Source organism: Trachurus japonicus, chromosome 4 (assembly GCF_045865225.1).
Source record: "Trachurus japonicus isolate A0001 chromosome 4, Traja_1.0".
In the NCBI taxonomy this organism is placed as follows: Eukaryota; Metazoa; Chordata; class Actinopteri; order Carangiformes; family Carangidae; genus Trachurus; species Trachurus japonicus.
Genome location: NC_140910.1, coordinates 2,366,548 through 2,387,281, shown reverse-complemented (window position 1 = coordinate 2,387,281; position 20,734 = coordinate 2,366,548). Strand labels below are relative to the sequence as shown.

Sequence of the window (20,734 nt, the reverse complement as noted above, 5' to 3'; positions counted from 1 at the left end):
GCATGAGTAGCCTACCTCTGACAGTCATTTTCTTTTCTTTGGTGTTAAAATGACCAAAAAAGCAAATACTTCCTGCCCTAGTTACTTGGTTTTTGTGACAGCGATTTTCACTATCACAAAAAAGAAAAAGAAAGAAAAAATCCCCTGTCAATCATCTGGGTGATTCACCATCTTACTTATTTCAGTCCCAGAGAACTGGTCCAGAGGAAGGTTGATCTGGCCACAACCCAACCTCTAACTGACACTACAGTAGTGTATGATGAAACCTTCAGACACTTGCTGTCTCATGATCAATAACATCCCTCTGTAGTTCCACAGGCACCAGACTATAGAGACACAGTGGAGAAATAATGGGTCATCCAGTCTGGACTCAGTGTGAACATGAGATCACTCCCATCAACACTCATTCTCTGGTTAAATACACATAGACATCTGCAACAAAGTGTATGTGTTAAGTTTGGTCGAGAGGAATTTGTATGTCATTATGTAAAAGATTAGGACATCATATACACATTGAAATGCAGATTATATTTTCCGAAGCTTCACCAGCTTGGCCGCTAACTTTAGCTCTTTACATTAGGATGGTTTGGACTAATGACTACCAATATTTTACCAATCAAATGATCTTGATTGATCATGATTTTCAACCATGTCAGCTTCGCATAATCTGATCTATTGAGAGTTGAGAGGGTTTGTGTGTTTCCAACAAAATTATGATTATTATGGCGAAGAGTGAAAGAATATGATGTGAGGGATACTATGTATTGATCTATCTAACTTCATATTGTCTTAAGTGTTGCTGACTGGCTGCAGCCTGACAGTGTGCTTGTGATTTAGACAAAGCTGACGTGCAATTAACACAGAAAACTAAATATTTTAAAGGATTAACCGACTGTTTTATTGGCACAGCTGACCACCTCCACAGCCACGTTCAGTCATTCACCAAGGGACAACAGAGTCATTCTGCCATTAATGGTTCAGCTACAGACATAAAAGAGATTATAAAGAAGACATGCTCAAATCTATGTATCAGAAATATTCTACAGGAGGTATCTATTCTCCAGGGGGAATATTTTCTGGTTTTTCCTTTATAGGCAACTGCAATAGAAAGAAATATGATTCCCTGATGATAAATGTAGTTCAAAATAAAAGGCATATCTCCTTGGATCTTGTGTATTGATTTACCCATTAAAACGACTGGAGAAGTCTAGACTAGATATTGACACAAGACGTTCAACCAATCAAAGGATTAATCTGAAGGCGTGGGCTGTGAATGTAAAACTAAATTATCTTTAAGTAATTTAAAATAATATAGTTTATAATTAGAATATATTTTTACTTTCTTGTGATAACCAAATCTGTAGAATGATTTTGTCATTGGCCAAAACACACAATATACTTGTTTGCTGTCTCAGTTTGACTCTGCACTGAGAAATCACATCTAAGGCATCAAAGAGAATAGCTGGTTAGCAACAGGAAGAAAGGGAAAGAGAGTAAAGAAGAGAAAAGACAGATGGAGAATCTACTTTATCTCCTCATATCGAAACATTGATCTCCCCCTGTTTTCGGTTACATCCTTTGATTTTAAGATCCTAGTAAAAAAGTGCTCTCATTATCTGGCCTCTGTATTGTTGCATGAGCCGACAACATTTTCCAGACACTTTCAAGTGGGACATGAGTTGAAACCACTGAACTAGAGGAAGAAGAAGAACATGCTTCATGTTTGAGGACAGTTTGATGAGCAAAGATTTTATTTTTCTTTGTACAACTGAAAAGAAACTCACTTCAGTCGGAACGTCGACACATGTCAGGGGCTGCTCTAAACTAGATATGTTGAAAAACAAGACAATGAAACAAAATATTTGATAAGGTAGTTCAGAGAACACTCTCCAGCAGCACACCCCACCTCTGGAAGCTCACAGGCCAGAGGAGATGGAAAACACCTCCAGGCTGCTCTGGCTCTACTCAGTGGGGTGAACTGAACACATCAGACAGGAGGAGCTCTGATCTGATGAAGGAGCAGCAGCTCTTCTCTGACCTTCTTCCTCTCAGGGTGAGCCCAGCCACCCTAAGGACGGAATTCGTAACTGTGATCTTGTTCGCTCTCTGACCGCCCACAGCTCATGACGATTAAAGGAATAAATTGGCCCATTGTCATAATCCCTATAGTTTTAGGAGTAGGTTTGTTACCTTTAATTATCGGTGCAAACGCGAGCTGCTCAGAGCTACGCTACGGAGGCTCTACGCTACGTTATGAGACTGAGTTGTTTTCAAGGCAAATGCAGAGACTGCTTGCCGAAAAACTGCTCCCGATGGGAACAGGCATCTGCGGTTTTGCATGAATTTACCTCTAAAACAACTCTGTCTGGTAACGTTCTGTTATTATCTCACAGCGTGGTGAATGTGCAGGTCACAACTTGTCCACCAGAGCATTTTGGAGTTGTTTGATTGTGTATTTGATGAGTTTGATGAGGGAAACCAAGAAATCCCATTAGCCTCCGTAGCGTAGCTCTGAGCAGCTTGCAGCTCTGCTCCGCCGTTCTAAAAATAGCTTGCACCGACAATTAAAGGTAACAAACCTACTGCTAAAACTATAGGGATTATGGCAATGGGCCAATTTGCCAAAAAAATTGAACTATCCCTTTAAAGCACACATTGGCCAGTAAATCAAAAAACCCAATTATATACTCATCTTCTGATTTAATGATTTTGACCTCTAATCAATGAAGAGCTCTGTCTCCTTCATGTGAACCTGCTCATATCTGGACCTGAGTGACATCTGACATCAGCCTCATGGTACCAGTCATCCAGATCCAGATCCACCTGTGTTCACTCAGTAGACAGTTGAATCAATTTGTGATACACATACAGAGTGTTGGTCAGAACTGATTACTATCACAAAAGATGGGAGGTTAAGACCCAGATTGAAAATAACCTGAATTTTCCTCACGTCCTTTTCTCCTTCATGATGAACCACACTTTTAAAGACGTAGTAATAAATCTCAGCTGCTGCCTCTGTCTCACCATCACTGCACTGCCTTCTATATGAATCAACACATGAATCAACAACAGTTACAAAACACACGAGGGTTCCCACATGCTCATGTAGTGGAAGATTTCACAACTTCTCCCTTTTATTGTACTCACCCTGCAAATAACCACTTTACTTGGCTCTGTGTGAGTTCTCAGAGGACACGTGTTAACTGTAGTACAGCAATGACGGCGAAGGGGTTCTGGTTCTGATAAATGCTGACCCACATGTTCATGTACAGGACAATTCAAGGGTGTGTGCAGCTCAGTGCACACGTCAGTCCTTCTTTGAGTGCAGGGCCTTTGAATGGTCATTACCGCTGATGTTTTGTCATGCAAAGTCACAATATGTCCATTGAAAAGCCCCAGTGCTCCTGAACCTCCAGTCAGAGTGCGTTACTGTGGATGAGTCTGTAGAAATAAAAGCCTCCACAGGAAGGAGTGTTTCTGTCTCTGGTAGATGTCAGCAGATGGGACAAGTTTGTCTCTCACGCATACACACACACACACACACAGCTGTCTGTGTCATGGTGGACTCCCCCCCCCCTCCTTCAGCAGTGGATCTCATAGGCGATCTGAGAGTCCATGAACAGGCCCGTGTGGTTCAGAAACATCCCCTCAGCCTCTGACGTGATCACAGGCTCGGCCTCCCCTCCCTCCCCCGCCATTCTCCTCATGGTCCGTATGTCTCCCTCCTGCTGCTGCTGCTGCTGCTGCTGCTGCTGCTGCTTGTTGGGGACCAGAGTGGGAGTCATGGTCTGGCCGGGCCCAGAGGAGTGGGTGTGGCTGGAGGTGTCGGACGGAGCGGGGCAGCCCAGGTTGGTGGTGGTGACGGCCGTGGGCGGAGCGGGGGGCAGCACGGGCTTGGCCCTGTTGAGGACGTACATCTCGTGGCCGCGCTCGTCTCGATACTCCTCCAGCTGGGCGAAGGTGGTGGGGCCGTCGGAGTAGTCGTTCACGTACAGGATGCTCTCCTCCTGCGGGGCAGAATTCACCTGCGTCACCTTTGTCGTACAGCAGTTTACAACGACGTGGGAAAAATGACAGGTTTTAATATTGGACAGTGCTGAATCGGTGGAGATGCAAATACAATCAAGTGAGGCTGCTGTGTCTGACTGGAATGCACTACAGAAACACCTCAAACTGGACAAATTAATTTCCATCCCGGCCTTCAAAGAGGCCATCTCACACCTTCTCACAGATTCCTGCAACTGCTTTCCCATCGTCCAACCGACCTCTCAGTCTCCTGCCTCATCGGCCTGTATTCTGAGCTGTACGCCCATACGCCCACGTTGGCTCAGGCCTATTTTGTGATGAAATTATCCTTGTTGCTAACCCTGTTTTATCTTTTCACAATTTTATCTTGCCGTAACTTTATCTTGCTGTCCTGCCTTGTTTAAAGGGATAGTTCAACATTTTGGTAAATTGGCCCATTGCCTTAATCCCTATAGTCTTTGTTACCTTTATCTGTCAGTGCAAGCTATTTTCACAACGAAACTTTAGGCTAATGAGATTTCTTGGTTTCCCTCATCAAACTCATCAAACACACAACAACTCCAAAACACTCTGGTGGACAAGTTGTGACCTGCACATTCACCACGCTATGAGATAATAACGGAACGTTACGAGACAAAGTTGTTTTCGAGGCAAATGCAAAGACTGCTTGCCAAAAAAACTGCCCCAGACGGGAACGCACATCAGCGTTTTTTCATGAATTTACCTCGAAAATGTGAATGTGCAGGTCACAACTTGTCCACCAGGGCGTTTTGGAGTTGTTGGATTGTGTATTTGATGAGTTTGATGAGAAAAACCAGTAAATCCCTAACCCTAGCCTCTGTAGCGTAGCTCTGAGCAGCTCGCGGCTCTGCTCCACCGTTCTAAAAATAGCTTGCACCAACAATTAAAGGTAATGAACCTACTCCTAAAACTATAGGGATTATGGCAATGGGCCAATTTGCCAAAATGTTGAACTATCCCTTTAACCAGCTTGGCTTAATATCCTAACTTTTCTCTGCTGCTCATTGTGAAAAGTTGTTTCTTTCCCATATGGTTGTGTCCCACTGTCCCTCGCATTCCTGTTGTTATGGTTGTGGCTGTGTTCTTCGTTTGTGGCTGTGGGTGTTCACCATAATGACATTGAGCTCACTCTGTTTTGAATGTTGCTGTACCATGATGGCCCTGTACTTTGCATCTCTCGTGTGTCACAGCTTTTCTGCTTTGTTTATCCCCGGCTGTCTTTGTTGCCTTGCTGTATGTCTGTATAGCTGCGTTTCTGTGCTGTCGTCCCTCTAACCAATCCTTTTTCTTTCACAGCCCCCTTCCTCTGCTCCTCACAAAGCTTGTGCTTTTTGTCAGGCCATCACTGTAAATAAGAACTTGTTCTTAATGACCTGCCTTGTTGAATAAAGGTTGAATAAAAAATAAATAAAAGAGGCAAATAGAAGCTGTGGCTGTGGTAGCACCTGTAGCTAACCTCCTGTTGTAGAGTCGTGTTCAGAGTACAGAGGCTAACTACACCAAGAACAGTTGTCAGGTTTGTCTACATCAGATCTACTGTAGGCACCAGAACAGGTATTAACTTAACTTTACCGCCAAACAGGAAATACGTTGCTGTACTACTGTGAATGAAGCTCTAATGGGTTTTAATATAATACATCCATGGTTTTACCCCATGATTAGCTCTGTTGTTGTAGTTGCATGTAAAGCTATATCTTGGTGTCTGTTTGTCAGCTTCAACATGACCACTGAGTCTTATTCTGCTTCAGAACATACCGTAAAATAGATTGCAGGGTATATTTACCAAATCATAACGTCTGTGCATCCATTGCTGAATGAGCCTGACTCATCTGTAATGTCTCTTAAAGGAAAGATTTGGCTCAGATTTGACTAATGCCTGGATGTCTCAGTCTTAATGTTACCTGATGGGAGTAATCACAGTAAAACTGAAGTTCTTCTGTTTTAAAATCAGATTTCAACATTAGCACATCACTGACTGGTCCTTAGCTCACTGCACATCAGTGAGCTGCTGACCCTACACACACCCACCTGACCCCTGAGGGCCTCATGACCCTTGACCTTTTCTTTCGTCATCTGAACATTGAAGTATATGTGATGTTTTAAAAAATACTATTGACCAGACAGACAGGCACACACACCTTCTCTGCTCCGTCAGCCTCCTTCTCTCGCTGGTGGTGTCGGCTGTAGATCATGGCGACCAGCAGCAGGGCGGTCAGAGCCAGCAGGGAGATTCCCACGGCGATGGCGGTCTGCGTGGCGGCTCCCAGAGCGCTGAAGGCCATGCTGCCCAGAGCGTACAGAGGCTCCCGGCTCACGTCGGAGCCCAAAGCCTGGCCGTGGTTCCTGAGCCGGGGCCAGACGGGGGAGTACGGGGAGGACACCTGCGACCACGAGGCCCAGATGGAGGAGGAAGAGGAGGATGAGGAGGTGGAAGAATTGATGGCGAGCTGAAAGGTCACCCTGGCCACGCCCCCCGCGTTCCAGGCCTCGCACTCGTAGAAACCCGCGTGAGCCACGGTCACGTTGCTGAGGAACAGCATGCCGCTGCCGGTGTCGGGGTCGAAGCGCTCGCCCTCGTTCTTCTGCAGACTGACCCTGCCTTCCTCTGACGGCTCTTCGGCCACGCCCACTCCGCCGCCGCCGCCGCCGCCGCCGCCGCCCAGCTCCTGGACCAGGCCTCTGGGAGAGAGCGCCACTTTACCCTGGGACGCCTTCCTCCAGGTCACCTGCAGAACAAGACAGCGGCTCCTGATCAGTGGTGTCACTAACATTAGACATGGTTTTGCCTAAACTCCCCCCCAAAAAGCAAAAATTAAAGCAGAAGTAAGTAACCGGTCGTTTTGGCTAACTTCTTGTCAGCCGATGGAGTTAGCAGTCCCCGCCCTCGTCCCTACGTCACCACATTCACGCGCATCCCTTGGCTGCACACACAGAGAGGACCGCCCCTTTATGCCGTTCTCTCTCCTCATTGGATAAAGGTTGTAGGATACAAGGAAAGTTTTCTCCTCGGCTTACAGCAGAGCAGAGTGACTGACAGACGTTTCAGACCAAACACTAAGTGATTGCTGTTGGAAGATATAACTATTTAAGACTTATATTAACACAAACATTCCGCTTACTTCTGCTTTAATTTTAGTGTATTTGTATTTTATGGATGTTTGCTGACAACGTGTGCTGCTGCCTTCCTGGCCAGGTCGCCCTTGAAAATGAGATCACGGGTCGCCAAATGGTGCAGGAGGTTGAGCAGGCGCCATGTGTTGAGGCTAAAGTCCTCATTCCTCCTCTCTCTGCCTCCACATTTCCTGTCTCTCTCAACTGTACATTGTCCTGTACTGTGCAACCTGCTATTTCACCATGCTGCTCCTCAATAACAAAAACACATTTCTCAGAGTCACTCACACTTGCTCAAAAATAATTGGCCTTCCAACTCCAGCTTTGCCAGCCCTCATTAGCACTGCCACCATCCGCAAATCACTGCACATAGCCCATGACTCCCACCACCCACTACATCCATACTTCACCCTCCTCCCCTCTGGTCGAAGGTTCAGACAACTGTCCTGCAAAAGCTTCATCCCTTCTGCCATTACAGCTCTAAACACCAGGCGGTAGATGTCATGGTTTTTGTTTATTTGTATATGTATGTATGTATTTTTTCTGGTGCTGCATGTGTGCTGTTGTCTTTGTCTGGAACAGAACTGTGAAAATGAATTTCCCCTCGGGGACAATAAATCATGAATCTGAATCTACAAAAAAAATCTAAAAAAAAGGCATGAAAAAGCCAAAAATATATATACTTAAAAAAATAAGAAAATTAGATAACGATCTAAACGGGTTTTACCTGGTTAAATAAAGGTTAAAAAAAAACAACAACAACAACTTTATCAAGAACATCTGGTTTCAACCTCAACATCTGTTGTCACCCTGAACATCTGCTGTCAACTTGTAATTACTCTGCTCTCTGACGGCCCCCCACCCCTAAGTCTCTGTTTCTCACTCTGCTTCAGCTCACTGCAGAGAAAATGAGGTGAGAGCTGTGTGAGGAGAAGGCACAGCCAGATCCAGAGACAGCTCAGTCCAACCTCCAGGGACAGAGGCGAGTGGAGCGGGAGAGACACAGATTTGTACGTAATGGTGTAAAGACGCCTTCTGTTTGGTAAAGTAGACAAGTGGAGTCTGTCTGACTCCACCACCGCTGTACAGACACAGAGGCAGCAGGAGGGGGAGGGGGGGGGGGGGGTCCAGAGGGAAATCATAGAAAACACTTGAGGTGCTGGTGAGTTTAGTCACTGCCTGATGAGACACTCCTGTCTGATGACATCAGACTGCATGTTTGAAACCAGCAGACCAAGCAAAGCCTGGAACTTTATTTAAACATGAAATCATCTGGACAAAGACCAGCAGGTGTTAACTTTACTTTATTTTAAAAAATACACATATTCGGGGCGTCATGTTGCTCAGTGGATAGAGCAGACGCCTCACCGCAGCGGCTGTAGTTCGATTCCACTGGTGGCCCTTTGCTGCATGTCATTCCCCCCGTCTCTGTCTCTCTACTATTGTTACAGTGGCTATGTTGTGGGATATTATGTACTCTGTTTTTATACTTGAACGCACATAGCCTGATGTGTGTGAACATGAAGCCAGATAGTGTGACTCTAGCCTGATAAACAAGAACAAGATGTAGCTGCTGAGTTCTCTTAATCTGTCAACTAGGTCTGTTGAATTAGATATATACACACACACACAATGTTGCTTATGACATTTTGAGAACATGCGTGGACGGTGGTTGACCTGTCCACGTCACGGGTAACTGACCAATTATATTCTGTCGTGCGAAAATCCGACCTCTGTACGGGGCAGGCCCAGCCCAAGAAGATAAATGTTAAGCATTTCCTGAAATCAGGGCTCACTCCTGACTGAGATCCTACGAGCTCTGTCACTCCGAGCCCAGCGCTGCTGTACCTTATCTGTGACCTGAGTCAATTCTACTACTTGGAGCTGAAGATTTCTCTGGTATTTTCTTGGGCTTCCAATATAAGAACTGGACGAACACTATCCTGTCTTATCACTATCATCCCAATTTCTTTACACACTCACGAATACAACACAAGAGGGAAACAACTTATAAAGAGACGGAAACTACAAATCTTAGTGTGACCGTTAAAGGACCACAGACTTGGTGTAAGCGACCACCAGGGGGGTTCTCGCTGCTGGTGGGATTCTATGCTGTTGTCTTGGTGCTCCGGAAACGGTATAGGGGTTATGAGTGTCGTCACATGCCACTTTCTGTGTTACACACGCACGCCAAGCTTTACCCGAGTAGCCGCCGGGGTTGGGGAAATCAAAGAAATAAAGGACATGGTATGTAATTTAAATACAGTATGTTGATGCGACATCGTTTTCATGCGATTGTGTGCGTAGATGCAACTTTGACTGTGGTGTTTGTTTAGCCACTGCCAGAAGAGATGTGTGTGGAGCGGATACGTTTTGAAGCAAAGAGTTTACGCCCTTGGTAGGCGAAATGAGGTAAATGTTTGTTTGTTTATTTGTTTATATGGGTTGACGGCTACAATGAATTGTTTTTATGAATGAAGTGTTGTTAAACCGTATGAATAAGGATGAGGAGCGGGAGTGTGTATTAAATTTATTGTGCAGTATGTTTTTAATATTGGCAATCATGTAATTAAATCTTTTCATGTGTTTTTAGTTTCACGGTGCCAGAGAGGAAATAAAAGTTGTGCACCAGTCGAGCTCCAGCCTATGTGTCTTGAATGCCGAGGGACCGTAACACTTGGAATGAGATTGAGAGCACAATAAAAGAGTCTGCATCTCTGTCTATTTTTAAAAAGAGATTAAAACAAAAACTGCTGCTGAAATATGTTTAAATCAAGCTCGGTTCTTTGGTTTTTTTTTGTCTCATGTACCTGTGCCTGATGAGTCGTTATTGTGTTATTATTGGGGTAAAACATATACTCTATGTACTTATGGAATCACCTTAGATGGTTAGGGTTAGGTTAGATTTTAGGTAGAAATAGAAACCCTTTTTACAAGATCATGTCTGCTGTATAGTATGAATTGAAAATGTATATTGGATTTTAAAATGATTTGTAAAATAAAACATGAACAAACCTATCCATCAAAGGCATAAAAAGCCCGAAACAATACTTAAAAAAAAAATTACACATGTCCGTCTGTGTCATGGCCTTCAGTCACCAGTCCTCAGCTCCTCTGAGAAGAGACTTTATAAATCAGTGCTCCCCATCAAGACAAATCATCAAAGGAGGGAGTGTGTTTTGGGAAAAGTTGTTCCTCCCTCCAAGTCAGAGAGATGTTCTTCAGTGACAGTAATCAAGTCTCAAAAATGTTTTTCCTTTGTGAAGAAAAGAAATCATTAAATCATTATGCTTTCATAAAAGGCACTGAGGCCATTTACAAGCATCACATTTACATGCACTCATTAGCAGATGCTTTTATTCACAGCAAGTCACAACTGAGAGACAAGCCTAAGTGCAGCAGGAGACCCTGGCAGAGGTGCTAAGTACTACATCTATTTGAGTGCAAATAGAGCTGGGTAAAGAAGTGCACATCCTGAAATACACTAAAGTGGCTCATCTTCAGGTGTTTAAATGCAAACTGCAGCTGCAAGCAGACCAGCGTCATGGAAACTGCTGGATGCTGTGCTTACTTTAATCATCCCTACCTGAGGACGAGGGTAGCCAGAGGCATGGCAGGACACCCTGAGGCTCTCCCCCAGGCGCACAGCCAGCCTCCGGGGCTCCAGCTGCACCAGCGGAGGGATGCACACCAGGCTGTTGAGGGGAACCTCCACCAGGCTGAGGTGGGAGAGACGCGGCGGCTCGGTGCAGACCAGCCGACGCTCCGCCGAGCTGAGCAGCCGCTGCCCCGCCTCGTCGATCCAGCTCCTCAGCCAGTGGAGAGCACAGTCGCAGCGCCACGGGTTGTCTACGGCGGAGAGACAGAGAGGACAGGAGGTTAGGGTCTGAACCCGTGGGTGATGACACGGCGGAGGTCCCAGTGGTGAGAGGATGAGGACACGGCAGAGAAAGAAAGACGTGCTTTGAGACGAGCAAACAGGGTGTTTATGTTTTTGACAGAAAGGTTACAGTATGAATGTTGTACTGACCTAAAACAGGAAAACTGCACTGAGTGGATTGAATGTTAAGAGTAACAGTAAATAGATGTTGATTGTATAAACGATATAATATAGTGATATAATATAACATAATAACAGTATAAGGGCTCACTATTATGATCAAGTTTTTATTTATTTATTTTCTCAGTTGCAGTTATTTAATTTAAATAAGGGATGGGACAAGAGAGGATGAAGGGGGGAAGGGTAATGAAGAGAAAGGGGAAAATTGATTGATTGATCGATTGGCTGCTGATGTTTTTTTCTTTTATTTACTTATTTATTTATTCTCGTCTTCTCTTTTTTTGTTCTCTCTTGTCACAATTTATCTCTTTAACTCTACTTTCTTTTGGCTGCTGTGTTGCGGTGTCATGTCTTTCTTGTCTTGTGCTGTGTCATGTCTTTATGTTTGCTTTATGTTTGTCACTTGTATTGCACAATAAAAAAAAACAAAAAGAAAATGTTGACTGGACAACTGCCATCAGAGTGATACTGTACATAAACTGGTTCAGTAAAATTTTGTGGTGAAATGATAATGAGAGTTAAGAGAACAGGTTAGACTGTTATACTGGACTTCTAGATGCCATGAGGAAACATGGTTTAAATCCAGATCAGGTGGGTGTAAACATACAAAGCTATGGACCGACACCTGCCTGGTTAGATTAGGATTAATACTGGATTAAACATGGTAAAAGTCAAAGCATCCCACCTTGTGCTTCAGCCACTGAAGACCTTGTCAGTATTTAACTTTAACCTTATCACCTGAGTAGCCTAAAACAGGACCAAAAAGATGAATGATGCTTTAGTTGCTGTCAGATCTTGTAGGAAACAGTGACACAGTGTGAGTGTGAAGTGTTGTGGCTGCAGCAGGACAACGATCCTAAATACCGAAGCACATCTCCTATATAAGGCCTCAAACATACAGCGACAGCCAGGATGCAGACGTCCTGAGAATATGTTTGAGTTGAAGTAAACATGGCCCTGATAACACCTGCTTCGAAATGCAACTCCAGTTACCACTTGTGATAGGATCTCACCTCCCCGCTTTACATGCAAATACACACATTATGTGTCGTTTTCATCCAATCAACAGATGGGGCCATTATCAGTGTGTGTGTGTGTGGGAGTGAGAGAGAGAGAGAGAGAGAGAGCAGTGTACAGTATAGAGGGGTTGAGTGAATCTTTGCTCCGCTCACAGCACCACAAAAAACATTTTACATTTTATATGAAGTGTGAAGCAACGAAAAGGAAAACTCTGAATTAGAGAAACATCGCTGTAGTCTCTAAAAACTCCTCTAATCACATCACTCTCTGCAGAACAATGTTAACAAACCACTAATTAGATACACAACCACAGAAACTAAAACACACAAGAGGACCAGGGAAAACTAACCGAGGCAGCTCAGCCAATCACATTAGATCTGCAACTACAGGAAGAGCTTGTGCTTGTTGCTGCCAAAAGAGGCTCCAATTATGAAACCCAGTGGTTGCAGGCAGTAAAAAATTTAATGGTTGTGTTTAAAAAAGACACAAACGATTACAACTGTTTGTGTGTTATTATCTCAAATGGACAGTTTTTTTATGATTTCAGGGAATCTTTTGGCAGAGATATAAATATCCATAAACATATTTCCACCAGAGTATAATCACCAAGGACTGTTGTGTTTTCATTAGCCCAAAATGAGCCCAGGAGCACCATGCACCTTTAACCACGCTATGAGGTAATAACAGAACGTTACGAGACCGAGTCGGGGTAAATTCATGCAAAACGATACGCATTCCCGCTGGGGGCAGTTTTTAGGCAAGCAGTCTCTGTACAGTATTTGCCTCAAAAACCCTAACTCCATCTGGTAACGTTCTGTTATTATCTCATAGCGTGGTGAATGTGCAGGTCACAACTTGTCCACCAGAGCGTTTTGGAGTTGTTGGATTGCGTATTAGATGAGTTTGATGAGGGAAACCAAGAAATCCCATTAGCCTCCGTAGCGTAGCTCTGAGCAGCTCACGGCTCTTCTCCGCCGTTCTAAAAATAGCTTGCACCGACAATTAATGGTGGATTATGGCAATGGGACAATTTTCCAAAATGTTGAACTATCCCTTTAAGTAAATAGACCAACATAATTTGTTAGTAACCAGATTTGCTACCTGATGTGTTTGTTTTTTTTTCCAGTGGTGTGTGTGTGTGTGTGTGTGTGTGTGTGTGTGTGTCAGCAATGGGCTCACCTGTGATGCGCAGCACCTGCAGGCTGACTAGAGGTCTCAGGGTTGCAGGACCAATGGTGTGAAGGTTATTCCTGCTCAGGTCCAGCAGAGCCAGAGAAGTCAAGCCAGCTAGAGCCTGGTCCGCTAGCATGTCTATGCTGTTGTGCTGCAGGTGGAGCTCCTGCAGACGCTGCCGTGCGGAGAGAGAGACAACGGTACAGGACACATGATCTTCTGCTGAGCAGGAGACTGAGCTCTAGACATACGCTCTAATGTGCCTCACCTGTAATCCACGGAAGGTGTAGTCCAGCAGGCGCGTGATGTCATTTCCTGCCAGGTAAAGAATGCGGAGGTGTTCGAGTCCCTGAAACATGTCGGCTGTGACCAGGTGGATCCGGTTTCCATTCAGAGCCAGTTCCAGCAACTGGCCCTGGTTCTGGAAAGAGCCGGGCTCCACTGCAGAGATGGTGTTGTTCTAGGAGAGAAGGAACATCAGGAGGTGACCACGCCCAAACTCTTACTGGCTCAGAAGCTACAGCTTTTACATCCATGTGTGTGTGTGTGTGTGTGTGTGTGTGTGTGTGTGTGTACCTGCAGATACAAGTAGTGCAGGTGCCTCAGCAGAATGAGGTCCTGTCGACGGATCTGACCAATCACATTGTCCTGGAGGAAGACGGTCTGGATGGAGAGACGACGAGATGAAGACATGTGATGAATGTGTTAAAGAATCATTATTGTTAATGTGACATCTGCAGTGACGTCAGTGGATGTCCTGTCTCAGAGCGGTGGACCCACCTGTGTGGCCTGCGGGACGTGCTTGGGGATGTCCTTCAGGCCGGTGGAGCCACACTCCACAGTGAGGCTGTAGCAGCGACAGCTCACAGGACAGGACGGAGACGCTCCACCGGGAGTGTGGGTGGACATGAGCAGCGCGGAGAGAAGAAGCACCAACATCGCGGCCATTACGCCAACACACGACTAGGGGACGAGGAGAGGACACAGACATCATCACTTATGATCAGCTCTTACACAACAATCAATAAAATGTACCAAAGCAAGCCTCGCATATTTCTTATAAAAATATCTTGCTCCCTTTGCTTCCAACAATAAAACATATTGAATTATCTCAAGACGCTCAAATACTGGCCTTGGAAGACAAACATGAGTCAGACACATTGTTTGACTAAAAGGTCGTGCCACCACTGCTAAGTACTCATCACAAAGGAAAGTAGCTACAGTCAGGCTCAAATAGTCATAATAATCATGACATTGTTACATGGTCACCTCCATTTGCCAGAAAGAAAATATCTTGTCGACTGTTCAAACTGCAGCTCCAGACAGTCAAACAGTCAGATTTCAACCCATCACTACCACACACTTCACATCACATCCACCTGCACTGAGGGGAGAACACCGACTGGATCCATACCGCTGCAGGCCAGTCGGAGCTGTGTTAGGCCAGGGTACAAGCTGATAACAGTCTGTGTCTTTAAAAAATCTCTCATCCCTCTGCTCCCCCTGCCAAACACACTCATCAATCACATCTGTTGTACACACTCTCGACATACGCTATTCATCCATGATCATAAAGTATACCTCATATGGTAAATATCATACAGTTACTTGATTGTCAAAACATGTACAGTCAGTCGGTTATATTTCTTTACTGTTATTTATTTACACTAGTAATGTAATTCTCCCATCATATTGTTATAACATTGGAGAATATTGTAACATTACAAGTTTCTTTTTGTACTATTGTTGATCGATTTTGCACCGCTGTTGTTTCTTCTTGTTGCTATCAATATCATACTGTAAACATTTTGTCTTGCACTGATTGTGTGTTCTATGTCGTGTCGTGTAGTGTGTGTGTGTGTGTATTAATTATACATGCCCTATACTGTACATGTCCACTGGGTAGGGTTAATGAAATTTCTTGAATTGAATAATTCTTCTATTATACACCTGATCTTTGGCCTGCACCTTCAGCTACTCGCTCATTTTCTTCCATACAAAGCTGAATGCTGAATTAACTCCGTTTGCATTCAGCAGCAGTTCAGCTTTTCTGCAGACTCTCCTCCTGCAGGAGCTGTGTTCAACCTGCCAAGGAGAAACATTATGTTTACAGGGTGCACTGATGTCAGTGTTATCAACTGTTCAAATGATTAAAAATGCTCTCAGTGGAAACGTTTCTGCCTGCTCAGGGGAAATGAAAGAAATGAAAGAAATGAAAGAAATGAAAGGAGTGGAAGCAGCCACTTCAAACCACACATTGGGGAAGAAGTGAAGGTGTGAAGGTTTAATAGAGATGCTGCAGACACACACAGCTAATGGGTCTCAGACCTAATGTTTAACTAAAATAATAGCAACAATCATGTTGAAAACATTGGCAATTGACTTGCACACTTTTAATTTGTCTCCCTGTCTTGTGTTTCATATATTTGTTTTGAAATCAATGGGATTCAGTTGTATTCAGACAGATTTCAAAGGAGGCCTTGATCCAGAGGTCGCTCTGCTCCTGTTCACATTCACACTCTTCGCACTCTGCTTCAGTCACATGGGAGTCATGAGTTTGACAGAACAATCAGAGCAACACCGAGGCTTCATCACTAAAAAGAAACACGAGCAGACAGGCGATCAGATGCACACCACTGAATTACATGATGGATGTGGACCTGTCTGAGCTGTAACTGTTCCCAGGTCTGAGCTACCAACTTGTTGAGTACAATGTTATTATTGATGGAATCAATGAGCTGATATATATATATAAAGCTTCATTATGTCACAGTGACAATGACCTTTGACCTTTTGGATATAAAATGTCATCATTTCACTGTGGCATAATGAATGTATGAATGTGTAAGTTATGGTCAAAAACATGTAACGATGAGCTCTTCCCTGAGTCCAAATGGATGTTTGGCAAAAAAGTTTCCGTCAGAGCGATCTCATTCACAGGAGCAGGACGTACAGGCGGACTGACATCCCAGGAACATGGTGCCTCTGGCTCTGGCTGTCGCCGGCGTGGGGGCGTTCACAAACTACAGGACTCACAGAGCTCAAGATGTGTTAAGGATCTGGCACACACTGACAAGCCATGTGAGTGCGTAACAATCCAGGCACTGACAGCATCACTATGAATTAATGTTCTTTTGAATATTCATCCCAGCATGTGCATCACTGTCACCATAGAAACGATCCATGGCTTCAAACACTGGCCTGAGGACGGATCCATGTTCAAGGCTGTTTCTTTATTTCTCTTGGAACATCGTCCAGTGCTGCTGAAAGACTGCTGCTCTCTCCTTGATTGAAGTGGCTGTTAAATCCAACAGCACCATTTAAATGAATCAATGAGACATTTTGATTTGGTTAGATTATTTCTAACATCTGATCTCAGGTCAAATCTCCATGCTCAATGCAGCAGTAAACTCTCAACAGGAGGCAGCTTCCAAAAACATCATGAGGCTGAGGTACAGAGCCATCAAAACACACACACCCTTCTTGATCTAATCTAACCTTCGTTCCCTGACTCTTACATCATCACATAAAAAGCAGGTTTTTTTCCCCAGTCCAACCACGTTCTTTGTCCTCTGACCGTCTCATTGGTGGATGACCAGCTCTACCTCCTCCTGAGCCACAGACTCAACAATGGGACCACAGACTGATGGATAATGGTCAAATGTTAACTTTGCATACCAGAATGAAACCCCCCCTTCTGTAATCAAACATGCAGCATGAACACAGACAGTGAGAGTATACAGTATGTCTGATTTCACTCTTGCTCACAGTTTAGACTGGTCTGCTGTCTACTGTTGAGCTAAACAAAAGCCCGTCACTAAACACACCCTGGTGATGTAATAGAAACTGTTCACACCAGATCATTTTGAAAGAGTAACAGCTAATCGATGAGAAAACACTCAACCAGCCTCAGACGTTTCCAGATGTAGAGTTAAAAGAAGAAACCAGACTGCTTCCAACACTTCGAAATGTGAACTTTGATTCCAATCTCTTCCTTTGTGTGACATTTGTGTGAAATTTTGTCTGAGTTGTTTTCTCAGTGACCCTGACCTTTGACCTTTGACTACCAAAGTCCATTCAGTTCATCTTTGGGTTCAAGTGGCTGTTTGTGTCAGACATTATGAAATCCTGTCAGTTGTCCCAAATGTATCATTTCACAAGGACGGGATGGGTACAAGATCACAGCAGCCTTGCCCTTTGAACAGGCTTATTAAATTACATCTAGAAACCAAGGCCAGACCGAAGAACAGGCAACGTTAGCATGAAAGACAAAATGGAGTTAATAATTATCTACACAGAGGAGGTTGTGTTTTTGTTGCTGTTGCCTGTTCATTTGCCAGTCGGACTGCACAAAAAGTATTGAACTGAACTGCAGCAAACTTGGTGGAGGGAAGGAGGGGGCTTGGCCAGGGAAGAACCCTTTGAATTTGGAGGACACGTTGTGTTTTCTCTGTTTTATTATCCTTATGTTGATATTTTTGCTTGCTGAATACAGACTTTGTAATCACTTTATTTTTGCAGGTATGTATCATGACATGAAAATACTTTTCTGTCATGGCCCTTGGTCTTCCGCTATTTAGTGGCTCGGTTTTCTGTTCTGTTTTCTGTTGCCCTGCTCCTTGTGTGTGTCTCCACCAATCAGATTTCTTTGCCCTCCTGTCTCCTCACCTGTTGCTTGTTGGTTTGATTAGTCCTGTTGTATTTAGTCTCGTGTTTCTTTCAGTTCCGTGTTGGATTATTGTTTGTCGTCATGGTGTTCTGTTCTCCTGGCTGTTGTAGCAATTAAAAGCTCAGTTTGCAAGAAATCTGCCTGTACGCGCCTGCATTTGGGTCCTTCCTCCTACAACCCTGACACTTTTCAGTGCCTATAACGCTCAGCTTTTTTTTTTTTGACACTTTCATAAAGCTCTAAATTCAAGTACATGTTTGGAGGTGGTGGAGCTGCATCGGACTGTGTTTTATTGAGTGGTGTTGTTTCTACAAATCTACCACTTTGGTGTATATAAAGAGACAAGCACCTCTATATAAAAAAAGCCCAGTACCCAGCATCTCAATCCTCTTCATGTTTTTTTTTTTAGCAAGGTGTCACACAGCCACGTTAACATAACCGCTGAACACATGAGTATGACTGAATAGAGTTTAAGAAATATCCAGCCACACCTACTAACCCAGGACAGCGATGATGAGCTCCACATGGCAGCAGAAAGCCACACAGAGACCATAACATTTGCCAAACATGCTGGGAAACTGACGCAAATGACAACACAGGCGGAGGGGGTGTGGCTTCACTCTCCTCAGGATGCTATTACTCCACTATATCTTTACAAAGAAAATAGGCTAGTAGCCGCTCTCATATATCCAACTCTTTTATGTACTGTATGTTGAGTTTACATATTACAGTTGAATTCACATAGCTTATGAAAATGTCACCAAAAGCTGAATATTACAAACATAAACACACTGCACAGGTTCACCTTGTATAAAAGCCTGAGTATTGTCATATAAATTTGGATTTGGGATCATGGATCAATGTGATATGATTCTATGTCTTTATGTTTTATCAGTAGGCTAATTGATGGTATAGGGGTCCTTTAAAGGCTGGAGCAGCCCTGCAGGTAGATCATGTCCACAGCCATCATTCCTACTGACTGATTGGACATGCAGCACCATAAAGCCATGTGTCTTCATGTCTCTGTCAGAGATACAGTTACTATAGTCACGGCGCATAATCGTGAAAGCTGAAGCGGTTGAATATGGCCACCTCGCAGACTGAGTCCACAACACATAATAACAGTAAACAATGCCTGATCCCTGCGCTGGAGGCTACAGTACATGGCCATCAGTGCCTGCTGCTCCACCTCCGTGTAGACAGACGTACAAAATGTACGGCAGAACAACAGCCTGTCAGATCATACCTGGACTATCACATCTGATCTCAGCATAAAATAATCCTGCCGCGGTTTATCGCTGCTTCATACCTCACTGAGGAAGGATGGAGGAGGGTCCCACCGTGATGTCCTCGCCTGCTCGACGCCCTCTCACTTTATACCACCACGATTATTGTGATCTCTTCTCGGTGTTAGAGTCGAAAGCAGAGGCGCAGCTGATGGATGTTTCCGCGGAGAGCAGGGCACCGTGGGCCCGTCGCATCCTCCACCACACACCGTCAGCGATGAAAACACAGAGAGAGAGAGAGAGGGGGGGGGATGGAGCAGCCGCACGTCAGGTGGCGCGTCAACCAGCGGCAGCAGGCCGGAGCGGATCCTGCAGCACCGACACAGAACCGGACCGAGACGACTCAGGTGTCTTTGTTAGAGCCCCACATCCAGCTGGCGACCCGCTCCGCTCCGCTCCTCCAGTGCGCCCTCTCCTCCAGGTCCCACTCAGCCTCCCGGCTGCTCCTCAGGACCACGGTCAAGTCACACGCTGCTCCAGCAGCAACAACAGCGACACTTCCGCCCGACTCATTCAGAATAAAAGCCTCGTCACTAATTGCCTATCAAATTCATGTTTGCACAAGATTTGCTGCAGTTCATATAGCCCCCACCTACCCTTCCACCCTGACCTGCCACCTGCCTAATGGTAAAGAACAATTTCATAAGCAAGAGCATTGCCAAGTCCATTCTGCATCTACTCAGACTGCAAATAAAATCTACTTCCTCTTTACTTTTTTTTCACGTGTGCAGTTGAAATACCCGTCTGTTTAGTTTAACAGCAAACTGATAAAGCAGGGACAGACCTTTCCATTCATGGATGTGACACATCCATGAGTTAAATAGTTAAATTATACATTCTTCTATTTAAAAAGTTTAGTATAGACATGAAATAGGATGATGACACTGAAAAACATCTTGAGATGTACAGTATATGGAGGCTACTTAATTCTACATTAGCCTATTACATGCAGACCATACATAGCCTACATAACTTCCCTTTGCTGGAACAGCCATTAGTAGCCTATACAGTGGCATGCAAACGTTTGGGCACCTCTGGACAAAATTTCTGTTAAAGTGAACAGTTAAGTAAGTGGAAGATGAAATGATCTCCAAAAGGCATAAAGTTACAGATGACACATTTCATAATGTACATATTTATTTTATTTTTTTATTATATTTTACATTTTCAAAATGACAGAAAAGGAAAAGCAGCAAAGGTTTGGCCACCCTGCATAGTTAGTTCCTAGTAGCCCCCCCCTTTGGAAACTGTCACAGCATGTAAATAGTAAATATCTTGTCTGATACCTTGGTCAGTGTTATCTGAGAGCTCAAGTCTCCTGGGTTTCCGAATTCATTTGCAGGCTGCTGCTTTGTTTCCCTTTTCACA

At 44.3% G+C, this 20,734-nt stretch overlaps 1 protein-coding gene across 1 annotated transcript; it reads right to left on the bottom strand.

The window, feature by feature from the left end:
* Positions 1-2,636: 2,636 nt before the first annotated feature.
* On the bottom strand, positions 2,637-19,904 carry LOC146988221 (leucine-rich repeat-containing protein 24-like). The gene is made up of 8 exons (XM_085773348.1): positions 19,390-19,904; positions 14,192-14,374; positions 13,988-14,074; positions 13,680-13,871; positions 13,418-13,586; positions 10,745-11,007; positions 6,186-6,773; positions 2,637-4,007 (listed from the first exon to the last, which is right to left on the bottom strand). Exons 2-8 carry the CDS (start codon positions 14,357-14,359, stop codon positions 3,582-3,584), a joined length of 1,893 nt encoding a protein of 630 aa, XP_085629474.1. The 5' UTR covers positions 14,360-14,374; positions 19,390-19,904; the 3' UTR covers positions 2,637-3,581.
* Between the last annotated feature and the right edge of the window lie 830 nt (positions 19,905-20,734).

Bases quoted from the DNA above. Each gene is read 5' to 3' on its own strand.
- LOC146988221 (XM_085773348.1), bottom strand. From the start codon at position 14,359: ATGGCCGCGATGTTGGTGCTTCTTCTCTCCGCGCTGCTCATGTCCACC. The intron at 14,075-14,191 runs GTGGGTCCACCG...CTCTCCATCCAG, and splicing joins ACGTCCCGCAGGCCACACAG to ACCGTCTTCCTCCAGGACAA. The intron at 6,774-10,744 runs GTAGGGATGATT...CTTGTTCTGCAG, and splicing joins CTGGCTACCCTCGTCCTCAG to GTGACCTGGAGGAAGGCGTC.